Genomic DNA, 23,041 nt, shown 5'->3' with positions numbered 1-23,041 from the left:
AAAATATACTCAAAATTTTTTAAATGAAATTATTTGATGTATGGGATTTTCTTTAAAATGGTATGAGGCCAGGCATGGTGGCTCACGCCTATCATCCCAACACTTCGTAAGTTCAAGGAGGGGCAGATCGTTTGAGCCCAGGAGTTAGAGACCAGCCTGAGTAACATAATGAAACTTTGTCTCTGCAAAAAATACAAAAATTAGCCGGGCGTGGTGGTGCATGCCTATAGTCCCAGCTTCTCAGGTGGCTAAGGCAGCAGGATTGCTTGAACCCGGTAGATGAAGGCTGTAGTGAGCAGAAAGCGCACCACTGCACTCCAGCCTGAGTGACAGAGTGAGACCCTGTTGCAAAAATAAATATACAAATAAATAAATAAATAATAAAGCAATATGAGGTGGCGTAGGGAAATACAAGTAAAACAAGTCAGCCATTTTCCCAACACCATATACTTACTTCGTGTCTCTGTCACATTTTGGTAACTCTCACAATATTTCAAACTTTTTCATTATTATTACATTTGTTATGGTGATCTGCAAGCAGTGATCTTTGATGCTACTATTGCAATTGTTTGGGGGCACCACAAACTGCACACATGTAGGACAGTGAACTCAATTGATAAATGCTGTGTGTATTCTGACTGCTCCACTGACCAGCTGCTCTCCTATCTTCTCCCTCATCTCAGGCCTCCTGCCTCCCTGAGACACAACAATATTGAAATTAGACAATTAATAACCCTACAGTGCCTCTCAGTGTTCAAGTAAAAGAAGAGTCACACATCCCCCACTTTAAATCAAAAGCTAGAAATGATTAGGGACTGCGGATCACAAAAGAACCAGAAGAGAGGCTTTTGAATGTCCTCACCAAAAGAAATGATAAATGTATAAGGTGATCTCGTGCTAAATACCCTGATTTGATCATAATACAACATATACCTGTCCTGTAACAGAAAATTGTACTCCACAAATATGTATAACTACAATGTATCAATTAAAATGAAAAGAAAGCTAAAAATGATTAAGTTTAGTGAGAAAGGCATGTCAAAAGCTGAGACAGGCCGAAAGCTTGGCCTCCTGCACCAAACTGTTAATCAAGTTATGAATGCAAAGGAAAAGTTCTTTGAGGAAATTAAAAGTGCTACTCCAGGGAATACACAAGTGATAAGAAAGCGAAATGACCTTACTGCTGATATGGAGAAAGTCTGAGTGCTCTAGATAGATCAAACCAGCCATAACATTCTCTTCAGTCAAAACCTAATTCAGAGCTAGGCCCTAACTCTCTTCAATTCTATGAAGGTTGAGAAAGGTGGAGAAGCTGCAGAAGAAAGTTTGAATCTAGTAGGGATGGTTCATGAGCTTTAAGGAAAGAAGCCATCCCCATAACATAAAAGCACACAATGAAACAGCAAGTACTGATGGAGAAACTGCAGCAAGTTATCCAGAAGATCTGGCTAAGACCACTGATGAAGGTGGCTACACTAAACAGATTTTCTAGGAAGACAAAACAACCTTCTTTTGGAAGAAGATGTCATACAGGACTTTCATAGCTAGAGAGAAGTCAATTCCTGACTTCAAAGGACAGGCTGACTTTCCTATTAGGGGCTAATACACCTGGTGACTTTAGGCTGAAGCCAATGCTCATTCACCATCTGAAAATCCCATAGCTCTAAAGAATTAGGCTAAACCTACTCGGCCTGAGGACTATAAGTGGAACAGTGAAGCCCGGATGACAATACTTCTGTTTACAGCATGGTTTACTGAATATTTTAAGCCCATTGTGTAGACTTACTGCTAAAAAAAAAAAAAAAAAAAAAAAAAAAAAAAAAAAAAAAAAAAAAAAAAATCCTTTCAAAATATTACTGATCATATTACTGATCATTGACATAGCACCTGGTCACACAAGAGCTCTGATGAAGATGTACAAGGAGACTAATGTTTTCATGCTTGCTAACACAACAACCACTCTGCAGCCCATGGAACAAGGAGTAATTTAGACTTTCAAGTTTTATTATTTGAGAAATACATTTCATAAGGGTATATAGCTGCCATACATAGTGATTCCTCTGATGGATCTGGGCAAAGCAAATTGAAAATCTTCTGGAAAGGATTCACCATTCTAATGTTCACCATTGAGAACATTCCTGATTCATGGGAGGAGGTCAGAACATCAACATTAATAGGAGTTTGGAAGAAGCTGATTCCAACTTTCATGGATGACTTTAAGGGGTTTGAGATTTCAGTGGAGACAGTCACTGCACACGTGGCAGAAATAGAGAACTATAATTAGAAGGGAGCCTGAAGATGTGGTTGAATTGCCACAATCTCATGATAAAACTTGAAGATATGAGAAGTTGCCTCTTATGCATGAATAAAGAAAGTGGTTTCTTGACATGGAATTTGTTCCTCGTGAAGATGTTGTAAACATTGTTGAAATGACAAGGATTTAGAATATTACATAAACTTGACTGATAAAGTAGCAGCAGGGTTAGAAAAGACTGACTCCAATTTTGAAAGGAGTTCTACTGTGGCCAAAGAGCTATCAAACACCACTGCATGCTACAGAGAAATCTGGCATGAAAGGAGGAGTCAATCTATGCAGTAAACTTCACTGTTGTCTTATTTTAAGGAATTGCCACAGCTACTCCAGCCTTTAGTAACCACCACACTGATCAGTCAGCAGCCATCAACACCGAGACGAGACCTTCTACCAGCTAAAAGATGATAACTCACTGAAGGCTCAGATGGTCATTAGCATTTTTTTTTTTTTTTTGGCAATAAAGTAGTTTTAAATTAAGGTATGTAGGGTTTTTTGTTTTTTGTTTTTTGTTTTTTTTTAGACATAATAGTATTGCACACTTAACAGACTACAGCATAAACTCAACTTTTATGTGCACTGGGAAACCAAAAACTTTGCATGACTTGCTTTATTACAATATTCGCTTTACTGCAGTGGCCTGGAACTGAACCTACAGTATCTCTGTGGTATGCTTGTACATATACTGTCTACAATATCATATAATCTCACAAAGGCGAGTGACTGATTGATTGAGGAGGAGGTTAAGGAAAATTAATTTTTAAAGAGGTAGAAGAGACTGACAAAAGTAAGGGAAAAATGTATGTGTGTTAAGTGGGAGATGGAAAAATTGATAGGACATAATATTTCTCTTTTTCGGTGCTACACACACTGGTTTGATAGCTGAGCAATTTCTTTTGTTTTTACTTTTTTGCATAAAAGTAGAGTGTAACAGGAAGAATAATTACCTAAGAATAGGAATAAGAACGTATATTTTAATTCTAGCTTCTGCCTGGGAAATTGTGCCTGGGAGATTTGGTCAGATTTCCCTCTCACTTTCTTCAGCTTTCACTATCCCACAAACCTCAGAAGTCTTAAGGCTGAATTTAAGTAGTTTCAGAAGTCACCTGCAAAAATGAAACAAGTGGGTACAAGTGAACAATGGCTAGCAATCTCCAAACCATAAATATCAGTGATACATGTCTTAAAAAAAAAAAAAAAAAGAAAGAAATAAGCTTTTGACTTTCAACTTTACAGTCAGACAAAATCTCTTGCTAGCCTCAGGTCAATGGTATAATGAAGGACTGGTGAATGTAATAGGTTGTGTATCATTTAGCACGGTGGCAAATGAAGTCATTACTACTGTTCAAAAAAGGCCCCAAGGCCATCCTATTATAAAGAGATAAATGACATGGAGTGACAGAACTAGAAAGAGACCAGGAGATACCATTGCTCTATGAGATCACAAGTCAGAAAGAAGGGACTGGGCTGAAATAAAACGACAGAACACGTGAAATGTCTCTTTTGTAATTTTAATTGAAGCAATCCTATTTTTTTTTTTAACTCTTTCTTATAAGCACTAAATTTTAATATCTAAGTCAATTTTTGGGGAAAGAAACACCATCAAGATCATCCCTCCAGCACAACAACGATGTTCACTCCTCCAAATATCCAAATTGAAGATCTACGAAAACAAAAACAAAAACAAAAGCCCACAGAGAAATAAAAAGGAACAAAAATCACATTCTAATGGCGGGGGGAGGGGAGGTCAGTGCATTTAGCAGTCTTCGCTGTGCTGTCTAACCATCCTTCAGCTGACTTTCAAAAAAAAAATAACACCCTAAGTTCATCAAAATATACATTTGCCATTTGCTTGTTTAAATTAAAAATAATTATTAAAACAAAGGAACACTTTAAGGAATTCACAAAAAAAAAAAAAAAAAAATAAGTGGTACATGTCTTTTGGTTCTCTAATGAATGTACCATAGACAATGTATTCAGTTTTGCATCCCATCCCTGATATAAGACCAAACTCCTCTACTTTGTATAGGAGCTCTCATTTTTTAAACTTGCGCTCTCACTCACTTTATAGAAGTTCTTTGTTTTTATTTAAGCTCTCACTTTAAAATGTGCTTAAATCTAAAAGATGAACAATAGCCTTTTTTCCTCCTAACCCTTTCCAGATACAACTATTCGTATACCAATTTGACTTCAGAAAGTTATTAAGATGTGCAAAAGCCACTCAAATACCACTTTTGGTTTGCCTAAATTTTGTTATTTAGCCTAATTCTTTGGATATTTCTAAAAAAGAGGATAGAATTTTTTTAATTCCATTTTTCTATTTTCCCTTTATTGCCAGTCTTAAAGGAGACAACATAGCATATATGCTTTCTCCCTCCAGACAGTTCAAACTTGGTTCACAAGTTAAAACGAGTCTATAGTGTTCAAGTTTGCATCTTGTAGTAGTTCTGTACAATTACAGCATCCAATGCCTGCATATTTTGGCATAGTTTACTGCCTGCCTGAATTGGATCCACATGAGAAGCTCTAAAATATTCTCACATAACATCTGTTTATACTGTGACTCTGCTTTGAGCAATTGTCATTTCTTTGTCTATGTAAATAATTAATTCTAAATTATATAATGAGACCAGCAAGCCCTGTCAAGTTCTCCCTTGTGACTTCCCTCTCTTCATCCCTTCCTTCCTATTGCCCCTCCCACACTGAGAATGGCCATGGCTAAAAACTAGGCTATTGGGCTGGGGGCAGTGGCTCATACCTGTAATCCCAGCACTTAGTGAGGCTGAGGCGGGAAGATCACAAGGTCAGGAGTTCAAGACCATCCTGACCAATCTGGTGAAACCCTGTCTCTAGTAAAAATACAAAAATTAGCTGGGCATGGTGGCACATGCCTGTAATCCCAGCTACTTGGGAGGCTGAGGCAGGAGAATCGCTTGAACCTGGGAGGTGGAGGTTGCAGTGAGCTGAGATTGCGCCACTGCACTCCAGCCTGGGCGACAGAGCGAGACTCTGTCTCAAAAAACAAACAAACAAAAACAAAAAAACTAAACTATTGCTACAGTCTCTTAACTCAGTCTCCATCTAGAATCTCCCACAGCCAGTGTTGCCAAAACAATATTCCTGAATTACCTCTTTACACACCACATTCCTTCATTTAAAACAAAGCTCCAAAGAAATCAACCCTTTAATGGCTCTCTATCTGTCAAATAAAAAACCCAACAGTTTAGACTCACATTGAAGATGCTTCACAACCTGGCTCCAGTCTAGGGTTCCCACTATAACTGCCCTACTTCCTTCCACCCTAAAAAACTAACCTATTCACCAAACCTCTGTTCCCCCTGCAAACACACACACACACACACACACACACACACACACACACACTTCTCTCTGTGTTTCTAGAGCTTTGCTCATACTCTTCACCTGCCTAGAATGCCCCAACCTCTGCCCTTCCTCTACCTATTCAAGTCCTACCTGTCTTTCAAAGCCAACTCCAACATCCTCTCTTCATTGTCTACCAAAGGTAGAAATGTTCTCTTTGGCCTCTATATAACTAGTGCTTTACATATAAATTGCTAGGTATTTCTTTGATGCATCATTATTGTTAGCTAGTTCTGTCTGTGTTTGCTTCACTAGATTGCCAGGGTACAAATGGGACTATCTGCTGACCTGCTGCTATGTCTTCATTCTTTGGCTCAGTGCTATGTGCAGGGCAGACAATTAGTATATATTTGACTGAAAAAAAGTAGTTGAAGATACTATTTATTCACTCATTTAACAAATATTTATTGAATATTTAATATGTACAAGGCACTTTCACAGGCACGAGGAAAATGTAAACGAACCATACAGATGAAAATTACCATCTTCATAGGACTTGCATTCTAGTGAAGACAAAACAGAACTTTTTTAAAGAAGTAAGCTATACATAAGTGCTATGGAAAAAAATAAAGCAGGGAAGGAAAATTAGGAATATAAGGTGGGAGTATGATTTTAAATAGAATGATCATGGAAGGCCCCTCCTAGAAAGTGACCTTCCAGCAGACTTGAATGAGATATGTGGAAGAAGGACATTCCAAGGAGAGGAAGAGCAAGAGGAAGACCCTGAGGCAGGAATGTGCCTGGCATATTCAGAAAACAAAGAAGGCAATGTGAGGTGAGAAAAGGGAAGAATTGGAGGAAGGAGGGAGAAGAAGTGCTGGGAGCTAGATACTGGGGAGAGTCTTGAGAGCCATTAAGAGACTGGGTATTACCATATCTGACCTGAGTTTGAAAGATAAATGTGGATGCCCTTTGAGAATAGGCAGATAGACGGGCAAGGAGAAAGGCAGGAGGTAACACAATTAATCAGGTGCAAGACAATGGGGATTTGGACCAGGATGACAGGAGGTGGTAAGAAGCAGTCTGATTCTGGACATATTTTCAAGGCAGATCTGCTAGGACTTGCTGATTGATTAGATGTGGGGTATACGGGAAAGAGGAATTAAGCATGACTCCAAGGTTGGATGGGGTTGCTATTTAAAGGGATGAGGATAAGGTTGGGAGGAAGAGGGATTAGGAATGGGGAGAACACTTCAGATACTGGAAATGCTAGGTTGGAATGAGGAATGGGGAGATTGGGTAAGCAGTTAAGTACTGGTGTCGAGTTCAGGGGAGAAGACAGCAGTGGAAATAAAATCTGGGAGGTTGTCAGTGTACAGTTGGAACTTAAAGCTCCAGCACCAGATGAAATCAAAGATCGGGTAAGCAGTTAAGCACTGGCGTCAAGTTCAGGGGTGGAGATAAAATCTGGGAAGCTGTCAGTGTATAGTTGGAACTTAAAGCTCCATCACTAGATGAAATCAAGGAAGTAAGTGCACACAAAGACAAGGTCCAAGGACTAAGCCTTTAGGAACCAGCAAGGGAGCCTGAGAAGGAGCTGCCAGTGAGGCAGAAGGAAAAGGATAATGCTAACGTGTTGACAACAGACTGTGGGCTGCAGAGAACAATTCATGTCTGTGAGGTACCTGGCACTGATTTAACTGAGATTGTGGCAGGCTAAGGGAGGGAACTCACTTACCCTAGTCATAAGGCAATCGCAGTTAGGATAAACTTTAGGCAGAAGCTTCCAAGATATGCAAGGATATGATACAGTTTTTCAGAAAAGTAAAATTTTAAAAACAATATTGAGTGAGTTCTCCCTTCTACCAAAAACCAAAAACCAACCCCTCACTCCCCACCAAAAAAAATAGAGTGATAATCAAGTTACAGGAGGGTTTCTCAACCATGGCACTAGTGACATGATAGGCCAGATAATTTTTATTGTAGGGGGCTGTGCTGTGTATTATGGGATGTTTAGCAGCATTCCTGGTCTCTACCCACTAGATGTCAGTAGCATATCCCCACACTTCCCCATTGTCAAAATCAAAAATGACTACATAAGTTGTCAAATGTCCTCTGGGGGACAAAATCATCCCCAGTTGACAACCACTGAGTTAGAGCCAACTGTCAACAAAAAACAATTCCTTAGTACACTCTAAGCATCCTTGCTGTCAAATACACCCATTAGTTTCTGCTGATATTCTGTACTTACACCTGTCCTACTCTCTTCTCCAGGCTTTTTACCTGATTTGGAAAGTTCTAATTATATCCACCATCCAGAGTACGGAAAGTAAGCAACTAGCTCAACCTGTCATTTAAAAAAACGTGCTTCTGATTTTCTTCAATGTAAAAGGCATTCCCTCAGTTATCCAGTTCAAAAATGATAATTTCTGCACACCCCTGTTCACAGCAGCACTACTCACAATAGTCAAGGGGTAGAAGCAAGCCGAGTATCCATCAACAGATGAATGGGTAAACAAAAAGAAGTATGTACATAGAATGGAATATTATTCAGCCTTTAAAAGGCAGGAGGTTCTGACACATGCTACAACATGAAGGAAGCTTCAGGACATTATGCAAAGTGAAATAAGTCGGTCTCAAAAGGACAAATATTGTATGATTCCACTTTTACGAGTGGAATCATAAAAATAAAAATCATAAGATAGTTACCCAGCTAAAATCATAACAGAGAAAGCAAATGGTGGCTGCAGGTGCCAGGATGGGGACCGAAGGGGAAATAGGGAGTTGTTTAACAAGAATAGAGTTTTAGTTTTACAGGATGAAAAAGTTCTGGAGATTGGTTGCCCAACAATGGGAATGTACTTAAAACACTATTGAACTGTACTTTCATTTAATTTTATTTATTTATTTTTTTCAGAGATGAGGTCTCACTATGTTGCCCAGGCTGGTCTCAAACTCCTGAGCTCAAGTGATCCCTCGGCCTCCCAAAGTGCTGGGATTATAGACGTGAGCCACCACGCCTGGCCCTGAACTGCACTTTTAAAAATGGTTAAGATGGTAATTTTTCTATGTTTTCTACCACAATTAAAGAAAAAAAGATAGTGTAGGCTCTGGAATCAGACCATCTGGAGTCGAACACTAGCAAAATGCTTAATGAGTTACCTGGCTCATAGTAAGTGCTTGGTGAACATTAGCCACTAATTATAAGTTAGTATTTTAACTGGTGATTACGGCAAATCAGTGTGCATGTTTTTCAAGAGCCATGATTGACAGTTATACATGCCTTTGATTGGTGAAATGGGAAGGCAGTTATAAATAAAGTTTGGTAGAAAAAATGACCATTTCTAATAATAAGACATTCTGATAACTGAATATCATTAAGTACGAAATAAGGTTAATCTCTCTTCCCTCAAAATTAGGTCCACTCCTGTGGATTTATCATGTCACTTAGTTTAAAGATCCAGACCCTTTTGTATTGTTTTGTCAAACCTTTAAAAACTTTTTAACATTTAAAGTTATTTGTGTGTATATAAATACACGTTTTTCTTAAAATGATCAAGAATCCATTCTATATGCTATCCTATTTATATAAAGGTTTTTCTTTCATTACTGATTTCAGCAAATACTTGCAAAGCCCTATGCTGTCTGCAATTTTGACTCTTGTTCATTTTCTTCCTAATGTAGCTGCTCAAAATTGTACCTAATTTTAATAGTTGTATGTCAATAGTTAAGGACAATGAAGGGGAAAAAATAACAAAATGAAACAGACAGTTAAAGTAAGAGAAAGTGAATTAAAAAAAAAATACCTATCCACTTTTTGCAACAAGCAAGTTTACAACAAGCAAGAAGTCCATTAGAGACTAAGTTCTTAGCTGTCAAAAACAAACTCACCAGTTATCAGGTTAGAAAATGGATACTCATTCTGTAAGATCAAATCCAAAGAACAGCACAAGCACTGAGAGCAGCAGGGGGTTATGAGTTGTCTAACCTGCATGGGATTAATCTTAACCGAGCGTTCGAAGCACTCTACACACTCTTGAAACTCCTTGTTCCGAAGATGAAGGAGGGCTTTGGAGCGCTGCGCACGAGCACTGCGGTACCGGGACAACTCCCAGGCTTTGTCATAGCAAGAATGGTCTCCAAGGACATCTCCAAGCAAGCAATATAAACTTGGTGTTTCTTTTTTCTCCAACTCTTGTCTAAGGATCTTTTCTGCCTAGAAACAATAGAAATAATGAAATTGCTTAAGAGTGATTAATTGCTTTTTTTTTTTTTTAGAACATATACATCTTTAATCTCACACAATCCAAATTTTTATTTTCAACGTTTGAGATTTCTTATTTCACACATCAAGGACACAGGTTGAGTAAGAGGATCAATACAAAATAAATACAGGCATACCTCAGACATATTTCGGGTTTGGTTCCAGACCACTGCAATAAAGTGAATATTGCAATAAAGCAAGTCACAGTTTTTGGTTTCTAGGATATATAAAACTTGGTTTTGGCCGGACATGGTGGCTCACGCCTGGAATCCCAGAATTTTGGGAAGCTGAGGCGGGTGGATCACCTGAGCTCAGGAGTTCAAGACCAGCCTGGCCAACATGGTGAAACCCTGTCTCTACTAAAAATACAAAAATTAGCCGGGCTTGGTGGTGGTTGCCTGCCTGTAATCCCAGTTTATTGGGTGGGAGGCTGAGGCAGGAGAATCACGTGAACCCAGGAGGCGGAGGTTGCAGTGAGCCAAGATTGTGTCATTGCACTCCAGCCTGGACAACAAGAGTGAAACTCTGACTCAAAAAAAAAAAAAAAAAAAAAAAAAAAAAAAAAAAAAGTTGTTTTTATACTATACTGTAGTCTATTAAGTATGCAATAGCATTATGTCTAAAAAAAAATATGCACAGCTTAATTGCTAAAAATGCTGACACAGAGACATGAAGTAAGCACATGTGGTTGGAAAAATGGTGCTGACAGACTTGTTTGACACAGGGTTGTCACAAACCTTCCATTTGTAAAAGGCGCAGTATCTGTGAGGTGCAATAAAGTGAAATGCAATAAAAAGAGGTATGCCTCTAAGGTGCAAGTAAAAGAAAGGAACGAGGAATAAAAGGGGAACACTGCTTCACTGGCCCTCTGGGGTTCTCAAGGAAAGGCACTGAAGAGAGGTTTACTTCATGGTATCAGGTGGACCCATTACCTGCACCAGGTGTTGCCACTGTGACCATATTTTACAGCAGTCTCTTTCATTCACCTCTACCCAAAGGCAATGAAAAGCATGTTTCTCCTTTTTCAAAATGGTATGGTTGGGGAGCCTGGGGTCACTGAGGAATTTTTAAAGGAGGGGTTTTTTAAAATGTCTATTAAATTGTATATAAATTTACATACAACTTAACAGGCACTGCTTAAAACCTACCTCTTAATCAAACTACATCCTACCTCACAGATAAAACTTGCTCACACTAGACCTATCTGATTCCAGACAGCCCATTCACTTTAGAAATTAAAAGTCATCCTCAATACATTGCACAGACTTCAGCATTATTCTCGTATGTCCACAGTTTGGAGCTACCTCATCACTCAGGCTGTGTACCTGTTGCCACCACTCCTCAACTCCCTACCACCGCCATGTCCACCACCCCACTTCTGATAAATTTCAACATAGAGCGAAAAGCACAGTAGCAGGTCTACTTTGCATCCTCATACACACACCTTAACATAAACAGCAGCGGTGCTGCCAAGGATGCTAAGATAGCCATTGCCAAAATGGATGTACATATCCAGGAAAGCCATCCTTTAGTAGCTAAAATGAGACTTTAAAGCCCCTAACATACATCAGCTGGCAATCCGAAAGTCTGTATATATGATTTTCTTTAGGTGGGCATAGCTTTACTCCTTAAGCAGTCTAATTTTTGTGAAATCTTTTAAAAGAAGACTGTGCTTCTAAAAGTGTCTTTGGATGTTGGCTCCTCTGCATTTCTGATATAGTACAGGTTATGTATGCTTTTTAGACCTAATCTGAAAGTGAAACTGGAATTTATAAAACAGTTTCTAAGAAAAAATACTTCTAAGTCCCAAATAGTCAAAATAAACATAAAGTTTTAGAATATAATCCACGTAATTCCTCTCTTCAAACATAATACAATAGCTATTGAAGTATCTAACTGTAACTCTACTCATCTATAAAGAGACGTATTCAACCACAGATTATAGCCACAGCAGAATTTTTGCTGAAATCATCTTACCACGTGATTGAAGGCATTTCTCTTGACAGCCTGGCATTGACGGTATGGTACCCATATCACCCCAGAAATTCTGGAAGCCAGTTCACCTAATAAATTCCTTTGTGCTTTAGCCAGTTACAGTGTACTGTAGTGGTCTGTAATTAAACAATGACCATTATAGTAACTAGGTATAGGAATGATTTCAGGCAATGTACTCCTGGGGCAAATGGAAATGTGTGATTGGTATCTGATCTGGTTGGGTTTGAAGACAGAGAGGCTGCAGTGATCATGAGGGGGTGAAACACTGGTAGTCCATGATATCCCATGATGAAAGAATTACTTAAATTACCCTGTGTGGTAACAGAACTAAGACACCTACCTAATGCGTGGCTTTGTGTATTGAGTGATAGGAGATTATGAGGGAATACAACAACTGTGAGGTAAGTTGGCTGTTTCCAAGTTCACTAGACAGCTCAAAGAAAGCAAATGACATTCAGTGTTTTAAATCCCCCAGGTCAGAGAACCAGGAAATTTCTATGATTATCTAAAAGAATTTATTTTCCCCTGTAGCTACCAACCTGGTATAGCCAAATTCAAAAGTAGGTAGATACTGCTCCTATAGGATAGCTGAATTAAAATGTAGAATGAATTCAGTTTTATTAGTTCTTTTATTTTTTTATTTATTTTTATTGTTTATTTTATTTTTATTTTTGAGATGGAGTCTTGCTTCTATCACCCAGGCTGGAGTGCACTGGCATGACCTCGGCTCACTGCAACCTCCGCCTCCCGGGTTCAAGCGATTCTCCAGCCTCAGCCTCTCGAGTAGCTGGTATTACAGGCATGTACCACCGTGTCCAGCTAATTTTTGTATTTTTCAGTAGAGAGGGAGTTTCGCCATGTTGGCCAGGCTGGTCTCGAACTCCTGACCTCAAGTGATCTGCCCACCTCAGCCTCTCAGAGGGCTGGGATACAGGTGTGAGCCACTGTGCCCAGCCCAGTTTCACTAGTTCTATGTGAATGTTAGGGCATTTGGGCTCGACGCAGTGGCTCAAGCCTGTAATCCCAACACTTTGGGATGTCAATGTGGGTGGATCATTTGAGGCCAGGAGTTCAAGGACAGCCTGGCCACCAGAGTGAAACCCTGTCTCTACTAACGATACAAAAATTAGCTGGGCATGGTGGCACACGCCTGTAATCCTAGCTACTCAGGAAGCTGAGGCAAGAGAATCACTTGAGCCTGGGAGGCAGAGTGGGAGGCGGAAGTTGCAGTGACCTGTGATCAAGCCACTGCACTCTAGCCTGGGTGACAGAGAGAGACTCTGTCTCCAAAAAAAAAAAAAAAAAAAAAGTTAGGGTATTTGATTGGATTAATCAAGTATGCTTTAGTCTTCCATTTTATTTTCTCTATTGGCTTTCAGTTATATATCATTTTATACTCTTTAGCGATTGCTCTGGGTGAGCATGGGACTATGGTAAAAGTGACACTATGCGACTTTCAAAGCTGGGGTATAACAGGCCAATCAGCCTCTGTGTTCTCTTGGAATCCTCCTTGGAGTCCTGAGCTGCTCAGTAAGTAGTCCTACTCCCTGCAGTCACCATGCTGTGAAGAAGCCCTAGCTAATTCATGTGTAGAAATCCCACTGAGAGGCCCTGACATCAGATGAAGAGAGTTGTTCAGCCAGTCTCCAAGTGTCCGAGACCTGCCACCATCTGATTGCAACTACATGAGTGATGCCAGACCACTGCTCAGTCAAACCCTCCCTAAATTCCTGTTCTACAGAAACCATGAGAGAGAAACAATGATTGCTGCTGTTTTAAGCCACTAAGTTTTGCGTAGGTTTGTTACACAGCAATAGGAACTGCAACCATTGTTTAAAGAGAGGGTAAGTCTAGTACCAGTTACTTCATCCTGGCCAGGAGCAGAAAAGGGCACTGATTATGAAAGAGCAGGATCCAAGAATTTAAATGGAGACATTTGGGAGGATTTAAATAACAGAAATTCCCCAAATCTACTAAGTTTCCTATACCAGCAGAGTGTATCTAATAAGACTAGTGCTACTTTGCTTAAAGACACCATAATGACTGTACCCTTCCATCCCTCATTGCCTCCAGACATAAAAATAAACCAACATGCAAAAAGAACAGTTCATTTTGTTAATTTACAGAGGGAAAACCTTGGGACCATATGGTAAAAGAGATTCTAACCATGCTAGACCAGAAAGCAAAAGGATCATAATTTAAATCAGGCTGAATTAAGATATTCATCAGAAATTTTTGATTCACAGTGCTAACTCAAGCAGCTGGGGATGGTTCTAAATTATTTGCTCAACTGCTTGACTAAAATCTGGACTCAAATGTGGCCAAAACTAAACAAAGTTGAGATGCCAGAAATTCCTTTGTGTAATGTACAGGAAGGCATCCAACAACTAAGAACAAAAAGGCTGTTGTCAATTTATCACTTGTAACCTGCTCATCTACCCCTAACTATGTCCCCAACAGGGCCAAGAAGATATTCCTTTTACATTTTAAATGGGAGAACCAGCATTTTTGAAAAGTGCTATAGTAGATGTTCCGTGTAAGCTGGGGAAAAGCATGGAGGTCCTTTGTTGAAAAGGGTTTCCTGATTTTAATGGGGGTGATTAGAACTCAGGGTGGGAGAGACTTGCTGATAGCACTGAATCTAGAAGCTTGATGAGCACAGTTATTTGCAATAAGCATGGCCAGAGTGATAATTAGATAATTAGGTTGGACTAACATGGATCTTACTTAAGTAGTGACTGACTGATCCTGAAGCTTCAGTTCCAAACTAGATGGGCAGCTGATGAAGTTCAAACTTGGTATGTATGACACTAAATTTAAAAAATTCTAGGTTTGGAGACCAAATGCCTGACTTGAGTCTCCATGCTAAGACATTGTCTCTCACCCAGTTCCTATCTTTGAGTCACTTCAAAGACTCACAGCCTTTTACAAAAAATAAACAAGAAGCCAATACCATTCAGGAAGGACTCTGGAATAACATAACAAGGATATATCATAGCTCTTCTCTAGCATTTTCCAAAGAAGTAAATATAAATATTTGCCAAATAATTGTATCCTGGGGAAAGAGAAATACCTCATCTTCTTAGGGTTAGCTCTTAATGTTAACCCTTTGGGACTCAGAACATCATCATGATGAGTGGTTGGGTTAATGAAAGTCTATCCATCCCATGGTAGGCCCAGTAAGTTTCTGAATCTACTCGGTGGTGATTTCTCTAGTTACCTTCTCTTCCCTCCACAGTAAACGTACAGTGAATTAGATATATTAAGCAACCAGCAGACCCTCTAGTAAGTGCTACTACAGTATAAAGGGCCAAGCAAAAGCCCCTGAAGTGTACTCCTCTCATTAAAAGAGTAAACTCAAAGCAACACTGCATATCTAGTAAACCAGAGGTCGGTGCCATTATCAAAAATGTGTGTGTGTGTGTGTGTGTGTGTGTGTGTGTGTGTGGGGTTTAACCTACCCATTTAAACTGAGCAGAACAAAAATGGGTCCTGGAAAATGTCATGGATTATGATAAACTTAACATAGTGGTGGCTCTGATTACAGCTACTGTTCTGGACATAATCTCTGCTGGAATAAATCATTACATGGGAAGCAGGGTACTGATACAGCAAATGTGCTTTTCTCTACACAATAACCAGACAACGCCAGACGTAGCAGCCTTTTACCAGCACAGAGAGAATAACACTTGTCCTATCTTGCCTGAGAACAACATGGACTTTATGATATAATTTAATCTGCAAGGAACTTGATTGTCTCACCATTCCATGGCCTTGATGACATCATGCTAATAAAACACAAACTAAGATTTAAAAAACTTCTGTGCCAATGTCAACTGAAAACCAATTAAAAATTATTATATAGTTGATATTAATACTTAGGGAAATGTTGAATTTATAAAAATCCATTTGATATATCACCTCTAAGGAACTCATCTATTAAAAAAATCAAGGTTTGTTAAATTAAATATTTGATGTTATATGTTGTAAGAATGCTTTAATATCTTATATTCCATTTGAAGAAACTTTAAAAGTTTCCCCATGTCAGAAACCCTTCTTTATGTAACACAGTCTATGGAATAATCTGTACCTGCTAGTATGTTGCTACTTTCCAAATAAGTAAATTCCCAAGTTAAACAACTAAACCGTTGCATAGTCATATGTACTGGATTACGCTATGTCAACTTGCTTAAACTGGAAACTGTTTCCTAAAATCCCTTTTCCTTGTGATTTCATGTTAGAGTTCATCATGGGAGAACCTATTAAGGATTTGAAAGGCAGAAGTGAAGCAACAGCCTTTACTCTTGGACAGCTGTCATGGTCTAATATGGTAACAAACAAGATGTGGAGATGCTCTGCAGATCCCAGATCCCATGCTCTGTGTGTCTACCTTGTCCTTCCAACTGCTGGCTCTGCTGACCTACAGCAACCTCAGGCCCCCATGAGACATTTGCTGTGTGGACTAACAGGGTTAATAGCTATATAGATATAATGTCTTTCCATAGATCCCTCCACAAGCCCCTGCTTCATGGTCCCATTTCAATGGCTGAAAGTATTTGGCTTCTTGGATTTCCCTTAAGTTCTGACTTACCCACTTGTGCCAATGTGTCAAGTGAACTAGTCAATGATTCTTGCCCTGATCTTCTGATTCCCTCTTCCATACCTTCATTTCCCAAGCTCTTCTCACACGTGTGTTAAGATTCAACTCCTTTAGTAAACCCCTTATTCTTTAAAATACTCAAAGTGGCTCTGCTTCCATAAAACAGGCCTAAGTGATAATATCTTTTTTTTTTTTTTTTCCTATTTCTACCTTTTAAACTTCCTATGTATTCTTCCATTTGGTAGTAATATATAGGTTAGTTTTTATCCAGTTCGTTCTTAAATGCAGTAATCCCTACAATAATTCCAAGTAGTATATATTAACATGCCCATTTTTGAGAGAAAGAAATAAAAGCTTAGATTTCTTAGTCAACTGATCACCCACAACCCAAAGAACATTAAGTTAAAAAGCAGGAACTTGATTCTAGGTTCATCACTATTCCACAGGCGGACATAATAGTATAAGGACATCTGAAAATTCCCTCCACTATAAAATAACCAGAAAACTGGCCCAAAGTGTCAGAACCAACGTTTTCAGAACTCTGAAAATTAACCAAAGACTTGCAATAATACAGGAAGCATTTATTCCAGAGAAATGGCTAAATCTTGGTAAGAAGAGCAAGCTTCATGGCATTTCAACTTGTGCCATTCCAGTCCCCTCTTCTCCAGTTCTGTAGCAGCCTTGAAAACCAAGAGCCTGCAATCATCGTGAAAACCAGTGGCCTGGCAGCCACTGGAGGGGGCAGAATGGATTTGAAACACTTTTAAAACTGCATTCCCGGAAAACTGTCATCATATGCCCAATCTACTGGTTCCCTGGAAAAGCTCACTTGCAAGACTGTCTTTATTTGACCTAATTCTAAGCTTGTCCAGTGAAAAGCCTTTCAAAAAACAACTAGAAATGACTGATTAATTTTGCAGCTGCCTGAGGTGGTAAATAACAGTTGGGGCAAACAAATGCAAAGAAACAAGACAGTATGTTTATACAGGGAAAAGGCAATCAACAGAAACTATCCCTGAGGATGCCCAGATATTAGATTTACTAAACAAACACTTAAAATCAACTATTTTAAGTAATCCCCAGTACAGGCATTAAGAATATAACTCAGGCCGGGCACGGTGGCTCATGCCTGTAATTCCAGCACTTTGGGAGGCTGAAGCAGGCGGATCTCCTGAGGTCAGGAGTTTGCGACCAGTCTGGCCAACATGGTGAAACCCCGTCTCCACTAAAAATACAAAAATTAGCCGGGCATGGTGGCGTGTGCCTGTAATCCCAGCTACCCATGAGGCTGAGCAGGAGAATCGCTGAAACCCGGGAGGCAGAGGCTGCAGTGAGCCGAGATAACACCACTGCACTCCAGCCTGGGTAACAGGGCAAGACTCCACCTCAAAAGAAAAAAACAAAAGAATTGTTAGAACAAAGGCAAATTTTTTATGATAAAATGTTCATTCCATCAAGAAAGATATAACAATCACAAATACATGTGCAGCTAAAAGAACTCCAAATTGCATGAAGCAAAAACTGAAAGAACTAAAAAGAAAAATAAATAATTGAACAATAGTATTTGGAGATGTCAATACCTAACTTTTAAAAATGGACAGAATAACTACACAAAAGATGTAAGTAGAAGACTTGAATAATGCTATAAACCAACTAGACCTAACAGACATTTAAAGAACACTCTAGCCAACAGCAGAATACACATTCTTGTCAAGTGCATATAAACATTCTCCAGGATATACTATATGATAGGCCACAAAAAAAGTTTCAACAAATGTTGAGACAAAAGACTGAAGTCACACAAAGTATGTTCTCCAACCACAATTGGGATAAAATTCAAAATCAATAACAAAAGGTATTTTGTGGAAATTAAACAATATACTCTTAAATAATCAATGAAATGAAGAAATTACAACAAAATTAAAAACACCTTGAGATTAATAAAAACAAAACCAAAATATGCTGAAACTTACGGGATGTAGCAAAAGCCTGATTCAATGGAAATTTATACCTATAAATGCCTATACTGAAAAAAAAGTTCTCAAATCAATAATCTAACCTTCCACCAAAAGTCACTAGAAAAAGAACAGCAAACTAAACCCAAAGCAAGCAGAAGAAAGGAAATAAAAATTAGGGTATAAATTTAAAAAACAGAGGATCAAAAAATAAGAGAAAATAAAAAAACCAAAAGTTAAATCTTTAAAATCAAACTACTAAAATTAGAAAGAAAAGAGGAGACATTACTATCAATCTTACAGAAATAAAAAGGATTACTGGGAAATACTATACTCCCCAGGTATCCTACACTGAAAATAGCATCCAAGGCTCATACATCAAATCACACTCTCAAAGAATCTGCTTGTTTAAAAACACCACTCTACAAATATTTATTCTACTTCAAACTATACCATATTATAGATTGTGAAGATTTACCAAAGTCTAATACCTAGTATTCTGCAACCATTGCAAAGACGACAAAATAAATATAAACAGTTCCCAACTTACAATGGTCTGACATACAATTTTTTAAATTTACAAAGGTAAAAAAGCAATATACATCTGGTAGGAACTGTACATCAAGTACTCAAAAAATCATTCTGCTTTTCACTTTAAACTGCATAAGATACAGAACACTTTATTACAAAACAGGTTTTGTGTTACATTATTTTGCCCAACTTTAAGCTAATGTGTTTTGAGCACATTTAAGGTAGACTAGGCTAAACTATGACGTTCAGTAAGTTAGGTGTATTAAATGCATTTTATATTTATATATTTTCAACTTACGATGGGTTTGTTGGGAGGTAACCCCATTTGTAAGTCAAGAAGCATCTATATACAAATGAAAAATGAAATCATAAGCAGGAAAATCTTCACATTTGGAAATGCTAGGGTACTCAGGATTTCATATATTTCCTCCACCAATTCCCACCTACCACAACTCTTTTAAGGATGAGGAACATAGTGGATGGTGTGCAACTTGTTGCTACCCAACAATATCAGTTCTGGATATTCTATTCACTGCAAGATGGGTCTGAAGGGCCAGAGTGTGCAGTTTTCCAGAGAAGGTGAGAAACACTAGAGCAGTCACCCTGCTTAGTCTGAACTGACTTCTTCTTTCCTCAAATTCTATCCCACATTTTTGTGTTAGATAAGTTAATTCTTTCTCCTTGAGATCTTATACCTCTTCTTTCTGCCAGCAAAATTATCTTTCCCAAGGGCAATGCTTGCAGTATTTCTTTTCTTCAGCTAGTCATATTGCATTCCTCATTCTTCTTCACTCTTTCCAAAATGTTCTGTTTTCTCTGTCTTCCTCCACTTATCCACTCAATTTACATAATTTATTACCAAATAATGAGCTATAAAAGATGTGCCCAGTGAACATAAATAAAGTACCAGGGCCTACATAACATCACTTCTGCAATATCAAAATGTGAATGGCCAGAAATCTTCACAGAATGCAAAAGCTTTAGAATTTCTGGCTATGGGTTACTATTTCCCCACGGGAATATACAGATGTGCTTTTTTTTTTTTGAGATGGAGTTTCACTCTTGTTGCCAAGACTGGAGTGCAATGGCGCAATCTCAGCTCACTGCAACCTCTGCCCCCCAGGTTCAAGTAATTCTCCTGCCTCAGCCTCCCAAGTAGCTGGGATTACAGACATGTGCTGCCATGCCCAGCGAATTTTTTGTATTTTCAGTAGAGTCAGGGTTTCACCATGTTGGCCAGGCTGGTTTCAAACTCAAGTGATCCACCCGCCTCGGCCTCTCAAAGTGCTGGGATTACAGGTGTGAGCCACTGTGCCCAGCCAGATGTGCATTATTATACGATGCAAGAAACTTTCCATCTAAATGTCTATTAAAAATAATAAAAATACATTCCCCAAACAAACAAAAACATATTTAAATGGGCAACTGATTGCAATGAACCTGCAGCACTTGGAAGAATCTTGTCAGATGCAAACTCCAAAGACCATTACCCCCCGACATACGTACAAATCTAAGCTGCTTCAACAGTCTGTTGTAATCACACACAACTAATTATTAATTTTAATACTTTTTTTGGCAATGACTATGCGTAGGTAGTGAATCTCAGCATAAAGCTAAGTTGGCCAAGACTTAAGCAGAACCTGTGATTATAACCAGAATAACATGCTGTTTACTTGACCAGGGAAACCTGCACTATTTAGAGTAAGGGCCATACCCTAAATTGCCCAGAGATGCGTGCCAATTTTTGAGATGAATGTAGTGGGCTGGTAGATGAGCATCCAAAGGAAAGAGTCACTGCTTAGCTCCAGCCAGTTACGACACCGATGTGGGACTCTGGTCACTCAGTGTTTCCGCATCTTTCAATTCTTTAAGAGAGGCCAAGAAATCTAGAATTTTTTTAGGTGAAATATCCTTAAAATATTTATTTATGTATTTATTTATTTATTTCAAAACACTGTGTAAGGCAAACAAACTGCCTCTCTGGCCTATATTCACCCATAAGCTGCCAGTTTGCAACCTCAGATTTAGGTCATTAAACTCCCACCCCACAGTGGACATCACAGTTGCTTTTTTCCTGTTTAGCATCCCTTCCCTGATCTTCCGAAAACTGAACTCCTCTTCCCTGAGGAAAACCCACTCCATGTGTGGTCCAGGTAGTTCCTATCAGATGAGAGGGCAGAAGGCACATGACTCAAGCCCTTCAGTCTTCCACTGAATCTTTCTTTAGAGATGTGGAATTGACTATATTTTTCCACTGAGATTACTAAACTTGGGCTTCCTATGGCCATGACGTCTGCCTCAGGGAGAGAGCTACAAAGTCCTGATGATATCATCTGAGCCCCTGCAGGAGCTCTCATGCGAAGTCTACTAGAATTTTCAGTTGCAGGAACCAATAAAATTTCCTTTTTTGCCTAAGCTAGTATGTGTTAATTATTTTACAATCAAAAGAGTTTTAACATATTGCTTAAAAAATTGTGTTTCATAATCAAGTTTATAGACTTCTAACTACAAGAAGATCTGTGAGGATGTATGTGCCTTTTTTTTTTTTTTTTTCCGAGACGAAGTCTCACCCTGTCACCCAAGCTGGCATGATCTTGGCCTACTGCAAACTCCACGTCCCAGGCTCAAACGATTCTCCTGCCTCAGCCTCCTGAGTAGCTGGGATTACAGGTGCCCACTACCATGCCCAGCTAATTTTTGTATTTTTAGTAGAGATGGGGTTTCACCATGTTAGTGGGATGGTCTCAAACTCCTGACATTGTGATCCACCTTCCTAGGCCTCCCAAAGTGTTAGGATTACAGGCGGGAGCCACCGCGACCGGCCATGGATGTACGTGCTTTTAATCAGATAGTTCAAATGTCAAATCTACTTACTAAATGAATGACCATGAACAAGTTAAACTAACATTTTGAGAGTTTGTTCTTCATTTTTGGCTTACCTACCTCAGATAGGTTGAAAGAAGCAGTAAGCCCTAAACTGTTTATCTTCTTCCTCAACTCCTTCCATTAGAAAACCAGACTGGGAAGCAAGACACTTGTGGTTGCCCTACCTCTAGGAAGAGGGGACTTGAACGAGCTTCGAGGAACATTAATATTTTCCATAAATAATCACACTGGTCAACTGTGTAGTTTCTCCAAAAACAGAAAAATTGCTGTTATCAACTATTAAATAGATGATTACAGAACTTGGCCAAGAAGAAGCAAGAAAGTGAGGTCAAAGAGAAAAAAATTACTGATAGTAGAAGATCAAAACTAAATTTTTCCACATAAGGCTAATTTCAACCAAACATTGGATTTTTTTATTAAAAGTGTGGAAAATCACAGGAGTCCTAGAAATCTCAGAAAGGAATCTATGCAAGATACAAACCAAGGGGATCATTGCTTTAGAACAGGACAGCAGAGAAAGAAATATGTAGCTAGAAATATGAGAGCCACATAGAATTTGGAATCTGTACATACTTTTATCTTAGCACTGTCATACTAAAATATTCGCTCATGTGTATCTATCATATCGGACTATAACTGTGTTGGGAGTAAGCTTTGTCTATTAGTCATCTTTGGAATATCCTTATCCAGCAAACAGTAGGTAATCTATAAACGTTGGATGAACTCAATTGGAAATAATACTAAAGTCACAAAGGGCTAATGGTATTTTCTAAGGTCCTTCAGATTCTAAACAGAAACATAAAAGATCCTTCCCATTTGGGAACAACAGGAGAACTCCTTTAGGTGACATGCTCTAGCTGAAATCAATACTGAGTATCACCATATGACTAAATTAGGACAGATCTAACAAAAATTTATCCTAGTAAATAGAGATGTCATATGGCAGAATCTGAATTTCACACGCCCTTCTAACCAAAGAGTGGTAACTAGGAAGCAACACTTCTTAGGACTATAAACACAGAGGAGCAAAACTATGGCCTGAAAGGGGATTTTGGGTATTTGACGGGTTCCCCATCCTGGTGGTGTATTTTCCGATCAAACAGTCCAGTGCTGAGAACTGAGAATTTCAGATATGTGCAAGCAAAGGAACTAATATGTTGAAAACCTGCCATATTGGA

At 38.8% G+C, this 23,041-nt stretch overlaps 1 protein-coding gene across 1 annotated transcript in view; it reads right to left on the bottom strand.

The window, feature by feature from the left end:
- Positions 1 to 23,041, bottom strand: part of TTC27 (tetratricopeptide repeat domain 27) — a 188,279-nt gene that overhangs the window by 46,945 nt on the left and 118,293 nt on the right. Inside the window, exon 13 of the mRNA XM_010372404.2 lies at positions 9,621 to 9,848. Coding sequence (XP_010370706.1) covers positions 9,621 to 9,848 — 228 coding nt within the window. The remainder of the gene's footprint in view (positions 1 to 9,620; positions 9,849 to 23,041) is intronic.

This window comes from Rhinopithecus roxellana, chromosome 17 (genome assembly GCF_007565055.1).
Source record: "Rhinopithecus roxellana isolate Shanxi Qingling chromosome 17, ASM756505v1, whole genome shotgun sequence".
NCBI classification, from domain to species: Eukaryota; Metazoa; Chordata; class Mammalia; order Primates; family Cercopithecidae; genus Rhinopithecus; species Rhinopithecus roxellana.
Note: the sequence above shows the minus strand (reverse complement) of the source record. Positions and strands in the feature narration are given on the sequence as shown.